Genomic DNA, 16,916 nt, shown 5'->3' with positions numbered 1-16,916 from the left:
CCAAATTTTTTTAACGTACTTCCTAAGCATTTTGATTTTTGTTTGGTTCATCGTGTCTCTCTTCTTTAACCACTCCCATTGAAAAATCATTACAAGATGACAAAATAAATTTTTCTCATTTCTATTTCTGCTTAAAATGCGGGTAACCATGTGATTTTATCATCAGGGGGTTTCTACAATTATATTAGACTAAAACTAAACCAAAACAAATATAATATGAAAACAAAACTCGAGTTTTCATGTCGCTTGCTTATTCGGTGTAGCATTTTTTAGGAGAAAAAACTAAAGCTTGCTGATTTTGAAAAGCAAATTAATTAAGAATCTATCTCTCAGTGCACTCAAATTGATTAGACATCCTTATTGTAATTAGCAATGCATGTCACCTCAAGGCTCAAAGTATATATCAATTAAGTAGGGGGGTTTAACTCTAAGAAAATTATCGATTCTTTTTTAATGTAGACCCTTGACCTTTAGGCTATGGTCTGTAGGGTTATTATGCATATTGCACGTGACCACTAAGCAGATTATTTGAGTTAATCAATTAGCTTGATCCCATTGTAATAAAAGATTCAAATAGCATGATGTAATATATACATCAGAATTTATAAATTGACCTTCCCCAATATTTTACTATTTATTTCTGTATTTATTTTCTTTCTTGTTTTTAATTCTAAATCAAGATTGGTTACTGTGACATTCCAGATTTTGCAGTAGTTCCAATGATTCTTGGCCTCTGTCTGAGGCCTTCATAAGTAGTGGTTCGTGTGTATACATATATATACTGTATACATACTGTACTCACACAGTTAAAGTTAAGACGATCTCAAACCGGTGGATGTTAAAGCATATTAAAATAATTCGTCAGCTATTTTTTATTTTTGTAGAAAAAAGCAAAATAATAATCAGTCAATTAAGCAGTTTTATACAAAAATCCAACCGATGTGCCAACGTTTGGTTTTATTTTTTTGTCGTTGATGCTAAATATAAAAATCTTTGAAAAAGGAAATTAAAGGAAACAAATAAAAGAAACAAAAGATAGTCTACTAAAAGCAGTTGAATCAAAAGTGAAGTGAAGTCTCTCTATCAAGCTCATTGTCTCTCTATTTATAACAACACTTCACTTCCATTCCGAAACAGCACCATCATCTTTAGACAGAAGCAAGACAAAGCAAAAAAAAAAACCCTTACTCATCATAACACATCTTTAACCAAACCCTAAAGGAAACCTCCTTTCAAAAACCCTTTCTCCATCATCATGTCAACCTCCAAAACCCTAGATCATAATAAGCCATTTGAAACATCCCAAACTCAGATGGGTTTTTCTCTAATCCACCAAAACACATCCACCAACACAACCACCACTACCGCAACAGGCGAGAGACGAGGCCGGAGATCAAAGCAAGCAGAGCCAGGGAGGTTCCTAGGAGTCCGGAGACGTCCATGGGGTCGTTACGCAGCCGAGATCAGAGATCCAACCACCAAAGAACGTCACTGGCTCGGCACTTTCGACACTGCTCACGAAGCTGCTCTTGCCTATGATAGAGCCGCTCTTTCAATGAGAGGCACTCAAGCTAGAACCAACTTCGTATACACTCCAACTGATGTTCACACCATCCTCACAAACCCTAATCTCCATTCTCTCATCGTCTCTCCTTACAACAACAACCAATCTTTCTTACCAAACTCTTCTCCACAGTTTGTCATCGATCATCACCCTCATTATCAAAACTATCATCACCCACAACAACATAAGCACAGTACTGTCTCCCAAACCGTCTCACCCGCTGCTTCTTTCAAAACACCAGTTCGTCGTCATCATCAAAGCGTGGATGTTCAAGCGTTTGGTAATAGTCCTCAAAACTCTTCTTCTAACGGCTCTCTATCTTCATCACTGGACGAAGAAAACAGCTTCTTCTTCTCTTTAACAAGCGAAGAACATAATAACTCCAATAACAACTCTGGTTACTTGGACTGCATTGTCCCAAACCACTGCCTTAAACCACCTCCCGAAGCCATTACCACCCAAAATCAAGCCGGAGCTTGTTTCACAACTCCGGAAGCAAGTAAAGCTTCTGAATCATACGGAGGGTTTAGTAATAGCTACTTCGAAGAAGGTGAGATGATGATGATGAATCATCATGAGTTTGGTTCGTGTGATCTTTCTGCCATGATCACCAACTACGGTGCTGCTGCTGCTTCAATGTCAATGGAAGATTACGCGATAATGGAGCCGCAAGATTTATCCTCAACTTCTATCGCTGGTTTTGGAGATGTTGTTGCAGATACTACAGGCTTCTACTCAGTCTTTTAGAACATTCTATAAATTATATTTCTGTTTTATATATATGCAATAATATTTATAGTTTTTACGTTCTACCATGGTCGTTTGATTTTGTTGTTAACTATATATGTTATCGACGTTATTATATATATATTCTGCTTATTGTTTCATGCACCATAAGGTTACCTTACCATGAAGTTTTGATTCTTTCTTTTATGTAATTTCTTTTGGGTATCATTGTTTTAAACTTTTAATTAGCAAAAAGTGATAACGCGAGTTGTATTAAGACCACCTTTTGTCCATGCTACTCCCAACATACTCATTGTGTATATAATAAGTGTGTTATGATATAATAATGAAATCAAACTAAACTACTTGCCCCAAACGGATATGACGACTGGCAGTGAACAACTAAAATATATGTAACAGAGGATTATAAAATTAGTTGCAAAAAAATCCAATGTTCTAATTTTGATCCGTGTACAATATAATTAGCTCAAATGTTATGTTTTTTTAGGATAGTAGTAAAATTTTATGTTTTTATTTGAGATATCTGCCATTAAATTTTAATATGTTTATTAATAAATATTTAGTGAATGTGACTGTAAGATGGACTTTAAAGTGAAGAACGAAGTTGCATGATGGTCTTTTTGGTCTTTGGACATGTGCTTTGGTCATGACTTGGTTTGGTCTTTCATTGCACAATCACTGTTTCATGTCTCCCTCCTTTTGCCTTAACTTTTGTGTACAACAACTCAACATTCCAACTCTTTATATCATTTTTTTTTTATATCTGTTTAAGGTTTTTGACTTTCTTCCATAGAACTCAATAAGTCCCCTTTTCCAAGTGTTGATCAACTTCACTTTTTTTCTTTTCTTATTTTTGTTAAATCAGTTAAAGATCCAATCATATATAGCTGTTAAACTTGTCAAACATACATGTATGTTGGACTTCATCATAAATGATGCTTTACAATTTGTCAAGGTTTAAATTATATGACTTTTTCAAGTAGTACGTTTATATTTTTGTTGCTAACTTCTTCATGCATGAAATAATCTCATTACTCAGAGAAGTAGTCTACGTATATAAAAATGATGTATCACTAGAGAGTCTTAGTTGTAGATATAAGGGCATCTCCAATGGGAGGTGCTAAAGAAAAGTTTATCTTAAACAAAATAATAAAAATAATAAAAACTGAAGAAAGAGAAAAAATGAGTAGCTTAACATAGAGACTTTAGTAACGGGTACATAGAAATTGTGGACAGATGTCAGACACTTAATAATTCAATGAATAAATAAAAATAGAAAAGAAATTATATAAATTAAATAATATAATTTTTTTTTTTTTAGAATCTTTCACCAGTATTACCGATGGAGATGACCTAAGTAGTAGTAACTCAGAGAAAGCATTTAATGATTAGTGATTTATTTTTGGGGTTGTTGAAAGCATTTGTTGTGAATTGTGATGTTTCAGTGACCAAACTCCATGAATCATGATGATGATTATGATTTTTTGTTCTGTTTGTTTGAGTAAAAACTAGACGCAACGAACAAACCACACACATGCACATGTTATATCACACAACACAAAGAACCAAGTACGAGAATTACTGACTACCACTTTCACATTAACAGTGTTCTTTTTATTTTTCATTTATTATATTTTTACCTTTATATCTCATGTTCAAACTCGTACGGATCGGATATAGAACCAGATCGAAGAACTAAATAGAAACGTGACCCTGCAGAGTGATCTGTTCTGTTCTATTTGTTTTGTTTTGTCTCATGATCGTCCTCTTCTTGCTGTTGTTCCAAAAAACCTTTTAGAATCGGATTGTTTGAAAACGAATATTGCGTTTGCGTTTACTCCTGTATCACATTAGTTTTTTTTTTTTTTTTTTTTTGTTATATTGCATTAATTTCCTTTCGCGACATCTAGTAGTAAGTGGGCTTTTGTATGGGCTCTAATCTCTTTTAAAAGTCATTAGAATCTGAGCTCTTTATTGTATGCTAAGATAACCGAATCCACAAGTTACACAAAGGAAAAGATTAGATAGATAGCAAAACCTAATCTTACTCACTGGAAGTTTGGATTATTTTTGTTATTGGAGGTTTTGCTTGCACATTAGGAAATTTTAGTGAAATCTGAAATCATAATACCATCAATTTGATAGGCCTAATAAACAACGTCGGAATCCATCTCCATCATATATGATCCTTGACGATCTGTCTCGCTTTAAAATAGTTACCACAACATTTTATTTGTTGCTAAGTACTTGTACTTCATGCATATTTATCACGATTAAGGCAGGCAAACTGGTTCATTATTATCCTTTTAGTAAGTAAAAATAAATCACTTCAATGTAATATTGTGCTTCTTATTTGTTCAAGAAGTACCTACTTTAATACATTTCTAATCGACAATTTAATTTTAAACTCAGCGCGCCAAAAATTTGATCGAGTGGACTATCAGATACTCAACTTCCAAAATCCAATTCACAAAATTCTTGCAGGTCATGTTTTAGAAGTTTATGCAGCTCGGCGATACTCTAGCTGTTTGGTGTTTTCTTGAAGTACCTTCACAACAAAAGAAGAATGAGAACCAAAAAATTAGACAACAAATAACACTCTTCTTCAATGGTGGAAAAAGAACACCGGCGAAAAATTGAGAACTCCATTGTTACCTCGCGTATTCTCTCTGCGATTGCCTTGCAACCTTCAGAAGCCAATGCAAACACCGTTTCAAATGTTTCCATTGGTAACTTTGCATCCATCTACATTTGTAACTTCAAACGTTCAAAATCTAGAACCATATGATTGCGAATGAAGAGACAATGTGATATGGAGGGAAGAAGAAGAACCTGAAGGAGTGTCACTTTGTCTAATTTAGGTAGAATACCAACTGTTACATCAGCTCCTCCAGCGCTATCTTCGACGTAGTTCAGGTCAAGAAGAGGAGTACTGTTTAAGTATCCAGCACTACAAGAAACAGCGAGATCACGCATTGGAATTCCAGCATCTGCTAGTGCTAGAGTCGCGGCATTGATACAAGCTGATCTTGTTCCTGAATACAGAACATCACACTAATGGTTGATCAGGGATTGAAAGAGTTAAAAAGCTTCTTTTCAGAACAAGAGAGTTAGTGAGTTACTCTTACCTCCATCAGCTTGTAGAACCTGAAGGAATATGTCAATCTGCATAAAGGAATCAATCCATCAGAAACACGCACAAAAAAACATAGAGAACAATGCAACTTTGATAACAAGTTCGTCTAGGAAACCTGAGAATGAGGCAACAATTCAGTTAATATGCACGCTTCCATTGTCTGACGGATGACAAGAGATAACTCTGTTGATCGCCTGACCATCATAATACACAACCATTTATATGGTTGCCGTAAGAAGAAGCAAACAAGAGTCTTTTTAGCTACACAGCACAGTATAGATGTAACCTGTCAAACTTCTGTCTTCTACGATCACCAGTACTAAACTGAGCCATGCTATACTCACACAGCACCTAACAACACATAAAATTAGCCATAAAGCATTACAACTTGACAAATCACCAAGAACAATACCAAACAAAATCAGATAAGCATATACATACCAATGCATGGTCGTTCTTTTTTTGCAGGCTCTTGTTTTGAATCTGAGGGAGCACAGAGAAACAATTAAAAAAATTCGCTTAGTTAAGTTGAATTATACAAATTAAAACATCAATCTTTGACGGGTCGAAAAAAGAGTACACAAGTAGTACCTCTCTTGGACCATAAACAGCTGCAATTACTTTGGTATTACCCATCTCGAATACAGCAGAACTGCAAACACAATGTTGGAGACTTTGTTAATATAAAAGTGCCAACTTTAGAACTGAGATGAAAAGATAAGAGGAAGAAAATTTCGAGTTTACCCGTCGGCCTTAGAAACCACTCCAACTTCAGCTACGATTTGCCTCATCTGAGATGCATAACAAGCATCACGAATAGAAAGAAAAAAGTTAACTTTTGAAGGCAGCAGCTAACAAAGACAAGGGAATAGAGAATGCAAACATACCTCATTGAATCGGCGACCATCTAATCGAAGACCTTCTGGGTTTACGTACTCCATTGTTACAGAACCCTAGATAGAGAGATCAACCTCACTATGAGAGCAAGAAAGAACAAGTTTGATACTTTCTGATTCCCAGAACAGGGTACAAAGAAAATCCGAACAGAGTGAGAAACAAGAGGCGATGCATACCTCAGCCTATAATTCCCGGCGGCGATATGACGGAGGGTGAAGGACGTCGACGAGACAACTGAAAGAGATTAGGGCTGTTGGTTCCTTTTTGTGAATTAAGTGAGATTTTAAGGGTATAAGCGTAAAAGCCTTTTGTCTGAATGTATAGTGTTGCTTTTTCTCACTGAACTGGACTGTGATCCGATTTTTAAAAGTTGTAACCGAAAACTATACAGATGTAAATTCACGTTTTTGGTTCTTTGTCATATAATAATATTACACCATTATTAGATCATATCATATTATACACGATGATGAATTTATCATTCAAACAGGGGATATACAGGAATCAGAGAATTTATGCGAATAATAAAGGCCATTTATTATAATATTGGTTCCAAAAGAAAAAAAAAGAAAGAAAAGTAACAGAGACAGACATGGCCGTATGAAGGAATAATATGGACATGGTAAGAGAGACCTAAGAGAAGAGACATAACACACAAGACTAAAGAGAGCGCTCTGCTTTCCTTCCTGTTGTCGTCGTCTCTCCACCCAAAAAATATCCTTTTTTATGTTCCTGAATTCACGAGAGTTTGATGAAAAGAAGAAGAAGAGAGATAGAGAGAATAATAGAGAGATGAGAGAATTATCTAAGAAGAATAGAGTAAGATTCTCTTCTCTCCTTTTGTGTTCTGTATTTTTTTAACTCGAAGTCTTAGCATCAGTGCTAGCTGAATCACCTTTACTGGTCTCAGCAGGCTCGGGATGGCTGACACAGCTGGTTGTAGAAGAAGGAGAAACTTCGGAGGCCACAGTTTCTGAACCACCAGTTGTTGTGGTTATAGGATTAACAGAGCTGGAAGAGAGAACCTCCGTTCGTTGGTCAGACGAGGCTGATGGAGCTAGTGTACCGAGCGAGGAGGACCCAAGAGGGTAAGACGCAACGGGCGTGTCGGTGAGCGAAGAAGCAGCGGAGGTGTTGTAGCTTAGTGAAGAAGAGCCCATGGAGTGGTCAAATTTGCAGGCAGGGCCAAACTTGCAAATCCCATGTTCAGCAAAGTGAGTGCATTGCGTTGCTCCCTGCAAAAGTCATTATTACTATTAGCTTCCTCTTTGCTATCAAATGTATTAGTTATAAAAAGAAGAACAACATTGCAAAAAACAGCACTTAATGTCCGAAATCATGAGCAACAAATAGATGTGACTATGTGAGAATAAAAACAGAGCTTCTTAATCACATCAAGAAACAGAGTTTACATATGAACTTCTCATTAGTCATCACTACAGCTCTACTCTTGATCACGAAGGAATCTTTCAAGTTTTTTTTATAGCGTATAAGATAAATATATGAGACTTACAGGTCGAAGTGGGAGGCCAATGTGGCTGAGGGTAATATCCTTAGGAGATGCTGCTTCCATAGGATGATGGAATCTGCAAGAGGATCCGAATTTACAATCTCCGGTTCTCATAAAGTATTGACACTCGGGTTGTTCAGGCCGCTGAGGAAAAGTTTGATCTTTATTTGAAATACCGGTAGAAGATGGACCGGATTGATATGCAGGCGCAGAAGGAGATAACGGGGTGATTCCATAAACAGAGCTGGTTCCCATTGACGGCTGAGTCCCAGGAGAAGGTAATGCACTTACAGAAGCCTAAATAATTGGAATGAGGTTTACTAAGACAGAGAGAAAGAAAAGTTAAAAGACAAATAAGGTTTCTTTTAAGCATTACCTGGTAAGGGTTCCAGCCAGAGTACGGGACCATACCGGGCGGAAGTACCATTTGACCGTAACCATAAGGGCTTTGAACATATGAGCCTGGCAAAAGCTGAGGCCTTGCTAGAACTACCCCGTATTGCTGCGATGAAGGAACGGACTGAGACTGAAGTGATGGATACATAGTTGGCCCAGCGGATAACTGCTGCTGCGGCTGCGATGGAGCTAGTACACCAGGAGGGACGGGATGGTGAAATCGACAGGTTGAACCGAATTTACACTGACCGGTTCTCATGAAATAGGAGCATTCTTTTTCCCCCTGTAGAATACATTTGTAAGGAAACTTTGAGAAATCATTCATTAACAAAAGACCGATAAAAACCGAGAAGATAGAGAGATTGAACAAACCGGGCGTAATGGAAATCCCATGTAATTTAGTGTGACAGGAGTAACAGAATCTACTCCTCTTCCTCCACCTTGTCTAGGATGGTGATATTTGCAAGAAGCACCGAATTTACAAGTTCCCGTTCGCATAAAATGCTGTGCAAAGACAGCTTTAAAGTGAGAAACTGGCTACATTATATCATAATCTCATACACAGAACAGAACAAAATAAGGTGAATTGTCTAGACAGAAGTTAAAAACTGAAGTGCAATGCATAATTCAGAACCAATTAGTTTAAAATCAAATGAATCGAATAAGATACCTGACACACGGGCTGTCCCATTCTCTCTGGGAACTCACCAGCTTCTGTTCTGAGACCTCCCAAGACCTACATAACGAAACTAAGATCATCCAATGAGAGCTTCTAAACAAATAGAAATCCGAGATTCTGTTTCAGTGAGATATCAGATCGTAGATTCAATAATGCATCTGATTAACTAGAACGACCCCTTAACATAAAAGACTATATCAAAATCAAAAGACATAGGAAGCAGACAAAAAAGGAAGTAACTTTATCAACAGAACCCAGAAAAGGAATACAAAACAGAGATGAGAGAGAGAGAGAGTTTTATTACCGGAGCACGGTTTCGTGGGTGATTGAACCGACACCTAGACCCGTATCCGCAGACACCGGTTCGTAAATAATAGATACAATCAGGTTCATCAGGTCGCTCCGGGAACGAATCAGCAGCACCACCACCTCCGCCTCGCAACCCTAACCGCCACATCGAAGCTACAATACGCCGCATTTTTATAAAAACCAAAACTTTCATACAATTCTTAAAAAAGACGCTAATCGGAGATTGAAGAATCAGACATGAACAGAAAATACAAAAGAAAAAATGCAGGAAACAACGTTATACCTTCGATACCGGCTTCGTTTCCTGGAGCTGTCCATTCAAGTGATGGATCCGACCGCGGCTCTTCTTCTCCGGCGCCACCGTACCGCTCCATTTTTGTTTTACCCTAACCGGCGAAACAGAACCCACCAATGTGGAGCTCTCCGATCAAATGGGAGTGTAGGTAATAGATGAGATGTGAAAGGACAAGAAAAAAAAAACCACAGATCGTGGGTTGGTTCTGTCTCAAACACCACCACTCTCAGTCGCTTGATCTCTTTCCTTAAAGCTGAAACCTTTTTTTTTGTTTCTTCTTTTCAATTTTGTTTTGGGCTTAAAATTCGAAAGGAGTGTATAACTTTTTTTTTGTTTGGGTTGGATTTTTGGAAGGGAAGGGGGATGGGGGAAGTTTTGATCTTTCTTTATGCGTGCTCGCCTTTTTTGTGGGTGTTTTGCCGGTGGTGGTTAATATACGCGCCAAACATAGAATAAATGACTTCTCTCTTTTATTTAATGCCCTTTTATTTTTCTCTTCTTCTTCTTCTTTGTTTTCCTTCTTCGTTCATCAAACCATGTATATATACACATTACCTTAATCCTGATTATCATATTAAACAATCATAATTTTTGATGATTAATTGCTCTAAACTTCATTTATGTTTGATAAATTGTTCTAGAAGATTTATAAAGAAAAAGTCATTATGTGTTTCGATGATACAAGTAATCTCTGTGAGAACTGTAACGTTTACATTCCGTCTTTTCGTTTTAACGTTTGATTCTTGAATTACATATGTCTTCCAAATAGCGATGATTCTTCATCGATCCCGTCGCTTTACACGTTTATAAACAACAAAACAAAAGTGGATACGTGATTTTGCATGTTTTTGATTCATTTAAAAGATTTTTAGCTTTGTTCTTTTATGGTCATCGATTCCGTCACTTAACCTAGTAAAACGACAAAAAATCAAAAGATATGCGTGATTTTACACGTTTTCATTTAACTTTAAAAATTTAGCTTCATTATTTTACATTTCAATTCCATTTTTTCTCTTCTATTGTACTATATCATGATCTTACCTTACTAATTAGAACTCCTATCTATGAAATAGTATGTTCCTAGATTTAGTTGATGCACAAGATTAGAGGTATAATCATGATATACAATTTTACTATATGATCTAAATATATTGTACTTGTAGGGCATCATTTGAACTTCAACTACTCATTTCGTTCTTTGGGTTCACACTTATGACATATTTATGTGTTACTTTGAAAAACCTACCAATCACCATACATGTTCACAGCAGCAAGCATAACTGTGTAAGCAACAAAAACATGCAAAATAGAAAACACAAAGAGATAGAGAGACAAATTTTTGTCGCCTAAAAGAGAGAAGGATATATTGATTTGTTTCTTATTGTTAATCATTATAAGTTCAAACATTAACAAAATTTTTTAAAAAAAGATGTAAACGAAAGCATTATACAGTACTAATCAAAACTACTATAAATTCACTATCTAAAGTTGCATAATTTTAAATTTTTCTGTACCACCATTAATTTTACTTGGAACACCAAAAGTATAAAATGACTTATAACTATTCAAAAATTGTTACACTACTCACAAAATACTCAGTTTTGATTTTTCCTTTTCGAGAGTGTTGCGTAATTTAAAGTTAAGCAATCCTTTGAATCATGACACGTCCCATGGAGAAACTCGAATATGCGGGTGAAGAACATGATAATTGTCATTTGCCGCAAAAACAATTAAGAAACAAATGTTTTCTTAAGAAAAATGATACCATGGCGTGAGAAACGTATTATGTTTTTATTTCAGACTAATGTTAACTAAAAGAAAATTTAGACAAAGTACTAAACCATTTCTTATTTTGTCAACAAAAAGTGATTGTTAGGAATTAAAATAGTGGTACTCCTGAAAGTTTTTTACACAAAAAAATACAAATGATTATTTACATCTTTGTAATAGTAAAAAAGAAAAGAAAAGAAGAGTTTAATAATAAGTCAAAGAAAAGGAATTGTGTCGGCTCAAGTTGCAAATATAGCAAGATGCCAATATCTTTGTCAAAATTAATTCATGTGTTATTTATTAACTGATGTTAACAGTTTTTTGTTTACTCAACCAACCATTCCATCTGCTAATTATTTCTTAAACTGACAAAAAATAAAAATAAAAGGTTTATTAGCTACTCGCTAAGTACACACGCCGGTCGTTATAGTTAGATCGCTAAGTACACACACACTGGTCGGAACATGGTATAGTTAGACCTTTGTGCTAATGTTGACTTGACTCGTCAGACTATATAGTATTAGGTTTCATATTGTATACATTATTTACGCCTAATCTTTTTGACTACCTATAGGTGTGTTTGTTGAGTCTGTCTAGATATAAATTTAGAGTCGATTATGTTTTTAAAACAGTTTCAAACAATACCAACAAAGAAAACTTAACATTTTTCCGCATGCAATAACTGTTTAAAGAATTATAAATGAAAAATTAAAAAGTAATTGACAACCGACTTAGATAAAACATTTGCATTTTTTTTTTTTTTGGTTATGGTAGTCTAAGACAAACATTACTTCATTTGAATAAATGTTAATAAGAAAAACTGGTTCTGTTTTAATTAAACATCATTTTTGAAATGTTTATAGTTTGTCTAGATTTGGACTTAAGCTTAAATTTAGTAGTTTAGATAAAAAAAAGCAATAAATACAAAAGAAAACTATAGTATAGAGAGAGATGCTTTTGAAAGCAAATAAGAAAATATAGTTTTGGTTTTTAGTTTTAAGTTTTGGGACAAATGAAGAAGCCACACGTGTTGAGAGAAGGGAGTAAGATGCAAAATACGGAAAGTATTTTCTTGCACGCTCACGCAAAGAGTGTGAATCGCACTCAACAACACCAAAAACGTTTAAGAGTCACTTCACACTTACAGCAAAGCATATTGTTTGTATACCACTTCCGATATGGATCAGTAAAATTTTAATGCTTTCGATGATTTGATCACAAAGGCCATCGTTGTACTAACGATAGTACTATGATGCTTTGAATGGATGTTGTGGCTAGTACCGGGGTGTAAATTCGTTATTGGTTTAGTTCACATTATTATTATTTTTAAGACGTATGAAAAAATACCGTAAATTTAATTTATCTCTTTGCCTCTAATGATATTTTTATTGATGATTCTAGAGAGTAAAAAGAATTCAACATTTTTGAACAACCATTCTTCGACTCTTTATATGCCCTTTCGTTGTTGTCATCGCAAGTATGAAATGAATTTCTATCTACTGCCCTTAAACGAATAAAGAAGATTCATGCATTTTATTTTTACAAAATCTAAAAAAACTTTTTTGATACAAAGCTCAGCTATTTCTTTCACAATACATGTTTCAAACATTAACAAATCATTAGTCTCATAAAACCAATGAGACAACTCTACAATATCAACCAAATCTAACATAAGATTATAGGAACAAAAACAATACAAAAAAAACATCAATAAGAAATAAAAATCTTAATGGGTGAAGAAACATAAGATTCTGCACCCATTAAAAACTATACCTTATAAATGATAACTAAAAACCGGTCTGGTTCATAAACAAACACTCAAATTGTTGGTAACTATTCGAATCCTAAATCTATAAGTTAAGTTAGTTTGTGAGTCTTGTGACTGCTACCATTAAAAGCAAAACGAAAAAGTGTGATTGGGTTAATAATGATATGATTGAGATTTGAGAAGCGCGTGAAATTTAAAGCCGCATGGCAGGAAGGAAGGAAGGGCGCATGAGGAGGATTCTGTTGTGTGACTCTCTCTCTCTATTTTGACTTTTAGATCACTTAAAAAGGCGACACTGCAAAATAGTGTTATTTGATTCATCGATCGATCCAACGGTTTTACAGTACACAGCCATTGGTGTGTGATTAATCATCATCATACGGTTGAGATCTTCTTTATATCGTTTGTCTGCTAAACTGCTGGACAAACGAATCAGATGTTTTTCTTCGACATACTAACTTGGCTGAGTAGTTCAAACTCAAAGTGCATTGGTTTGTTTCATCATCATGAGAGGCTTGACACAAAATAGTACTAATAAATATTATATTGCTTTAAAGAAATATGGAAATAGAATGAGAAGGTTTGACTTGGAGAGGTATTGGCCACATGTGAAGCAGCTTTTTGAGATTGTGTTTAAGATCTTTTCGACCATAACATTCGTATCCCTCCTCTCCCAAACCCAAAATGTCGGCGAGCTCATTTTTTTTACTTCTTTTTTTTTTCTTCTTTGTTTGTTAAAGTTCAGACCATGACAGCTCTTTTAAAAAAAATTATATATATGCTCAGCAATCAAAATAATAATGTGCAAGTTAATCGTACTTTTGGTTTTGTGTATATATGTATACCAAGCAATGCATAAAAGACACATGTCAGATGTTTTTGTTTAACTATTGTGATATAAGTATTGCAGGAAACACAATTAGTCTAATTCCCAATAACGTTTTTGTTGTTGTTATACTGCTTGATGATCTATGAGTTGTAAATGGAGGACTTAAGTTTGTGTGTAGCAAAATGGGAGAATTGCATTGATTTCGAAATTAAACACTTACGAACCCTTTTTTAATATGCTCAACAACTTTAAGATCTCTAAAAGAAAACATACTTTTCAAAACGACTGACAAGTAAGAGATTCAAAACTCATCACGTAAACAAGCAAAAAAAAAATGGAATTAGAATTTAGTTTTTGTTCTCTCCCTGATTTAACATTATTGTGTTTCCTCTTGTCCCTTTGAAGTGGGACACAAACTTGTACCCATGAGCTCTTTTAGACAAAAAAAAAGTAGTTCATACAATGAACTTATGCAGATCATTACTAAGAATTGGTCTCATAACTATGATCTAAAAGGCTAACGACACAAGCAATTGATATTCCATCCAAAAATTACATATTACAGATTCATGAAGCTATTTGTTCTAAAATCACAAACAACTCCAGTCTCAGATTTCATCAAACAAAACCAGAGACAGCTAAACGACATAAAGAAGAAAGATCATGACGCTAAGTCGCTAATCTTGGTTAAAACCATTGGACTAACATATTCTTTAGATAAGACATATAACAGTGATTGAGTTTGTTGCTAAAGACCCAACTAAACCATCTTCATCAAATATGTGACCAGTAATGTATAGCCAGACCAGGGCAAACTAAAGCTTCAACTTCTTATTGGGTCTCTTTAACTTAGCATCTTCATCGACTGTGATCTGTTGCTTTCAGAAAAGATTTCCACACGCAGATATGAGCGACGACGGAATCCAGAAAGTAACGTAAATAGACTTTATAAAAATCTGTGTTGGGAATACGAAAAGCAAGTAGAAAGATGAGATAAGGAAAAAGGGAGTGACGGGGATAACCTTATGCTTTTTGTTTTTCTTCTTCTTTTTCTCTTCTTTTTTCTTCTTTGCGTTTTTCTTCTTTTTCTTTTTGCTTAGCTTAGTGTTCTCTATCTTATCGTCATCAGAAGATACCTAAGCATGGTGACGAAGGTGTAAGAATTGGTCAGCAGCACATATTCTAAAACTTTTCTTCCCTGTCCAGACAGAATGAAAGAGAGTAGAGAGAATAAATACCTCGACGTCCTCGAATGAGGCAACGTGTTGGATTCTCCTTCCTGAACTAGAAGCCCCACCTGAGACCAGTAGAGTATCATACAGATTAAGCCTTCACATTCAATACCCCAGAGCTTAAGAACAACTCATTCGGCCATATACGTTACCCAATAACATAACTAGTATATGCATTTGTCTCCATATGGATTGGCTCAGATAAAAGCACACCTCTACATGTCCGTGTGCTATGTTGTTTCACAGACCTTATGTTATTCCTATTCTAAACTTTGAAGTGAGCAAACTTAGTCCAGAGTTACAATGAAATTATAGTGTAAAACTAGTGTCAGGCAGATAGTTACTATGTATCAACAATTAACCAATGCTAGATATGCTAACTCTCTTGAAGCTGTGAAGCTATGTTGAAACTCAGGAAAACCCATAGAATGCATCCATACAAGATTTTTACTTGCAATGATGTAGTAAAATTTCAATGCCACATACATCTCTTGCACAATCAATCATGACCTTTGAAAAAATTTATATGCGAACTTCTTGCCAAACTTATAAGGTCTCACGATTGATGCTACCCATAGTTTCTACTAACATATCCCACTTTATATAGTTTTCCTTGACGATTGAAGGTGAGAGTTTACCAGTTGTTAAGGTTCGTCTGTATTCATTAACTTGAACTGAGCTACAATTTCAGACGTACTTGTCCAACCCTAATTGCCAACCAATATATTTGAGAATCCAATACACCTGATAAAAACCAGATGTGATACTCTCTATATTCACACCCTGAATTCAGTTACAGAAGATAAACAGAGAACAAACTGTTCCAAATAACTAAAGATAGAACCCTGGGGTCAGTTCGATAGAAACCTAAACTCTCCTAAAACCCCAAACCAAGATTCTCAATTCATTCCTTCAGCTCTCCTCTAAACTTTAGTTCTCAACTAACGGATAGGATTGTTACAATACTTCTGCATTAGACTTAACAAGACCACCTTATCAATACCTCAACAGATTGTGGGTAGCACCTCAGCTCTCAGCTAATGCTGAGCTATCAACCATGCCTTATAATCAAACACAAACTCTTTTAAGCTAATTACAAGGTCCTCTACTACACTACCAAGCAGTCCTTATAATCACAGAACAATGCCATTGCCATCTCTCAAATGCCTAAGCCCTCTCACATTTAAAAAACTAATCCTTTTGCGTTCCTACTCCAAATCACAAACCTTTCGGACAAACATAATCAAAAAATTGTGTTTTTAAAGTACTCACTCGAAATAACAGTGTCTTTGGCGTTTTTGACAGCCAATTCGATAAGATCCGGATCAATGGAAGCTAACCCATTAGGATCTTGCAGCTTCCTTTCTAGAAACTTGGCTAAAGCCGCCGCTTTGTTCGTCTTCAAGGGTCCACCTGGATGAGCTAATCTGTACACATAACCAACAACATCTCAGGGAAAGTCAAAATTTTCAAATCGAGCAGAGGAAATAAATTTAAAAAAACCTAAGGAGTGAAAATAAGAAAAAAACCTGGGAGGTTTAGAGCGAGAAGAAGAGGGAAGAGAACTAAGAGGAGCGAATTTGCTTCCTCTGAGAGCTCTCTTCTCATCTTCGGTCAGCTCGTCGTTAATGGTTCCTCCTCCCATTGCGATTCCCGACGGCAAAATTGCGCCTCCGTCCCCTAAACTTTGACGGCCGTCTTAAAATTTTTTTTGAAAATTTTGTCCTATCACGAAGCTTTTCGATTTTATGTATTAAAAATAGTCTCTAACATTGAGGAGGGAG

The 16,916-nt window shown here is 35.5% G+C and overlaps 4 protein-coding genes across 7 annotated transcripts; 1 reads left to right on the top strand and 3 right to left on the bottom strand.

Annotated features, from left to right (window-relative positions):
* The first annotated feature begins 1,181 nt into the window (after positions 1 to 1,181).
* Positions 1,182 to 2,311, top strand: LOC17881472 (ethylene-responsive transcription factor ERF086). Its single transcript, XM_006289152.2, has one exon. The coding sequence runs from the start codon at positions 1,256 to 1,258 to the stop codon at positions 2,309 to 2,311; it is 1,056 nt and encodes a 351-aa protein (XP_006289214.1). The 5' UTR covers positions 1,182 to 1,255.
* A 2,273-nt stretch (positions 2,312 to 4,584) lies between these two features.
* LOC17881096 (exosome complex component RRP41 homolog) lies at positions 4,585 to 6,688 on the bottom strand. The gene is made up of 11 exons (XM_006286490.2): positions 6,521 to 6,688; positions 6,335 to 6,400; positions 6,192 to 6,238; positions 6,039 to 6,099; positions 5,889 to 5,930; positions 5,734 to 5,798; positions 5,563 to 5,641; positions 5,440 to 5,476; positions 5,144 to 5,346; positions 4,967 to 5,056; positions 4,585 to 4,859 (listed from the first exon to the last, which is right to left on the bottom strand). The coding sequence occupies exons 2-11, from the start codon at positions 6,386 to 6,388 to the stop codon at positions 4,812 to 4,814; spliced, it is 726 nt and encodes a 241-aa protein (XP_006286552.1). The 5' UTR covers positions 6,389 to 6,400; positions 6,521 to 6,688; the 3' UTR covers positions 4,585 to 4,811.
* Positions 6,689 to 6,788: 100 nt separating this feature from the next.
* LOC17882506 (zinc finger CCCH domain-containing protein 58) lies at positions 6,789 to 10,058 on the bottom strand. 3 transcript variants are annotated; one of them, XM_023780892.1, is made up of 8 exons: positions 9,720 to 10,058; positions 9,522 to 9,624; positions 9,234 to 9,391; positions 8,921 to 8,986; positions 8,623 to 8,754; positions 8,231 to 8,533; positions 7,858 to 8,151; positions 6,789 to 7,579 (listed from the first exon to the last, which is right to left on the bottom strand). In XM_023780892.1, exons 2-8 carry the CDS (start codon positions 9,610 to 9,612, stop codon positions 7,202 to 7,204), a joined length of 1,422 nt encoding a protein of 473 aa, XP_023636660.1. In that variant the 5' UTR covers positions 9,613 to 9,624; positions 9,720 to 10,058; the 3' UTR covers positions 6,789 to 7,201. The 3 variants fall into 3 exon arrangements, with proteins under 3 accessions (XP_023636660.1, XP_023636661.1, XP_006287665.1); XM_023780893.1 differs by lacking the exon at positions 9,720 to 10,058 and having other exon boundaries at positions 6,789 to 7,076; positions 7,240 to 7,579; positions 9,522 to 9,712; XM_006287603.2 differs by lacking the exon at positions 9,720 to 10,058 and having other exon boundaries at positions 9,522 to 9,712.
* A 4,352-nt stretch (positions 10,059 to 14,410) lies between these two features.
* On the bottom strand, positions 14,411 to 16,862 carry LOC17883108 (E3 ubiquitin-protein ligase RBBP6). Of its 2 annotated transcripts, none has more exons than XM_023780107.1 (5): positions 16,662 to 16,862; positions 16,405 to 16,559; positions 15,139 to 15,197; positions 14,923 to 15,036; positions 14,411 to 14,778 (listed from the first exon to the last, which is right to left on the bottom strand). In XM_023780107.1, the coding sequence occupies exons 1-5, from the start codon at positions 16,775 to 16,777 to the stop codon at positions 14,716 to 14,718; spliced, it is 507 nt and encodes a 168-aa protein (XP_023635875.1). In that variant the 5' UTR covers positions 16,778 to 16,862; the 3' UTR covers positions 14,411 to 14,715. The 2 variants fall into 2 exon arrangements, with proteins under 2 accessions (XP_023635875.1, XP_006286589.1); XM_006286527.2 differs by having other exon boundaries at positions 14,411 to 14,772; positions 16,662 to 16,860.
* Positions 16,863 to 16,916: the final 54 nt, after the last annotated feature.

Source organism: Capsella rubella, unplaced genomic scaffold (assembly GCF_000375325.1).
Source record: "Capsella rubella cultivar Monte Gargano unplaced genomic scaffold, Caprub1_0 scaffold_6, whole genome shotgun sequence".
Lineage (NCBI taxonomy): Eukaryota > Viridiplantae > Streptophyta > Magnoliopsida > Brassicales > Brassicaceae > Capsella > Capsella rubella.
Note: the sequence above shows the minus strand (reverse complement) of the source record. Positions and strands in the feature narration are given on the sequence as shown.

Bases quoted from the DNA above. Each gene is read 5' to 3' on its own strand.
- LOC17882506 (XM_023780892.1), bottom strand. From the start codon at position 9,612: ATGGAGCGGTACGGTGGCGCCGGAGAAGAAGAGCCGCGGTCGGATCCA. The intron at 9,392-9,521 runs GTATAACGTTGT...GGCGTATTGTAG, and splicing joins AAACGAAGCCGGTATCGAAG to CTTCGATGTGGCGGTTAGGG. The intron at 7,580-7,857 runs GTAAGTCTCATA...TGACTTTTGCAG, and splicing joins TTGGCCTCCCACTTCGACCT to GGAGCAACGCAATGCACTCA.
- LOC17883108 (XM_023780107.1), bottom strand. From the start codon at position 16,777: ATGGGAGGAGGAACCATTAACGACGAGCTGACCGAAGATGAGAAGAGA. The intron at 16,560-16,661 runs GTTTTTTTCTTA...TTATGTGTACAG, and splicing joins TCTCGCTCTAAACCTCCCAG to ATTAGCTCATCCAGGTGGAC. The intron at 14,779-14,922 runs GTTATCCCCGTC...CTTTTCTGAAAG, and splicing joins AGAAAAACAAAAAGCATAAG to CAACAGATCACAGTCGATGA.
- LOC17881096 (XM_006286490.2), bottom strand. From the start codon at position 6,388: ATGGAGTACGTAAACCCAGAAGGTCTTCGATTAGATGGTCGCCGATTC. The intron at 5,057-5,143 runs GTTCTTCTTCTT...TTACAAATGTAG, and splicing joins ACAAAGTGACACTCCTTCAG to ATGGATGCAAAGTTACCAAT. The intron at 4,860-4,966 runs GTAACAATGGAG...TTTGTTGTGAAG, and splicing joins TCGCAGAGAGAATACGCGAG to GTACTTCAAGAAAACACCAA.
- LOC17881472 (XM_006289152.2), top strand. From the start codon at position 1,256: ATGTCAACCTCCAAAACCCTAGATCATAATAAGCCATTTGAAACATCC.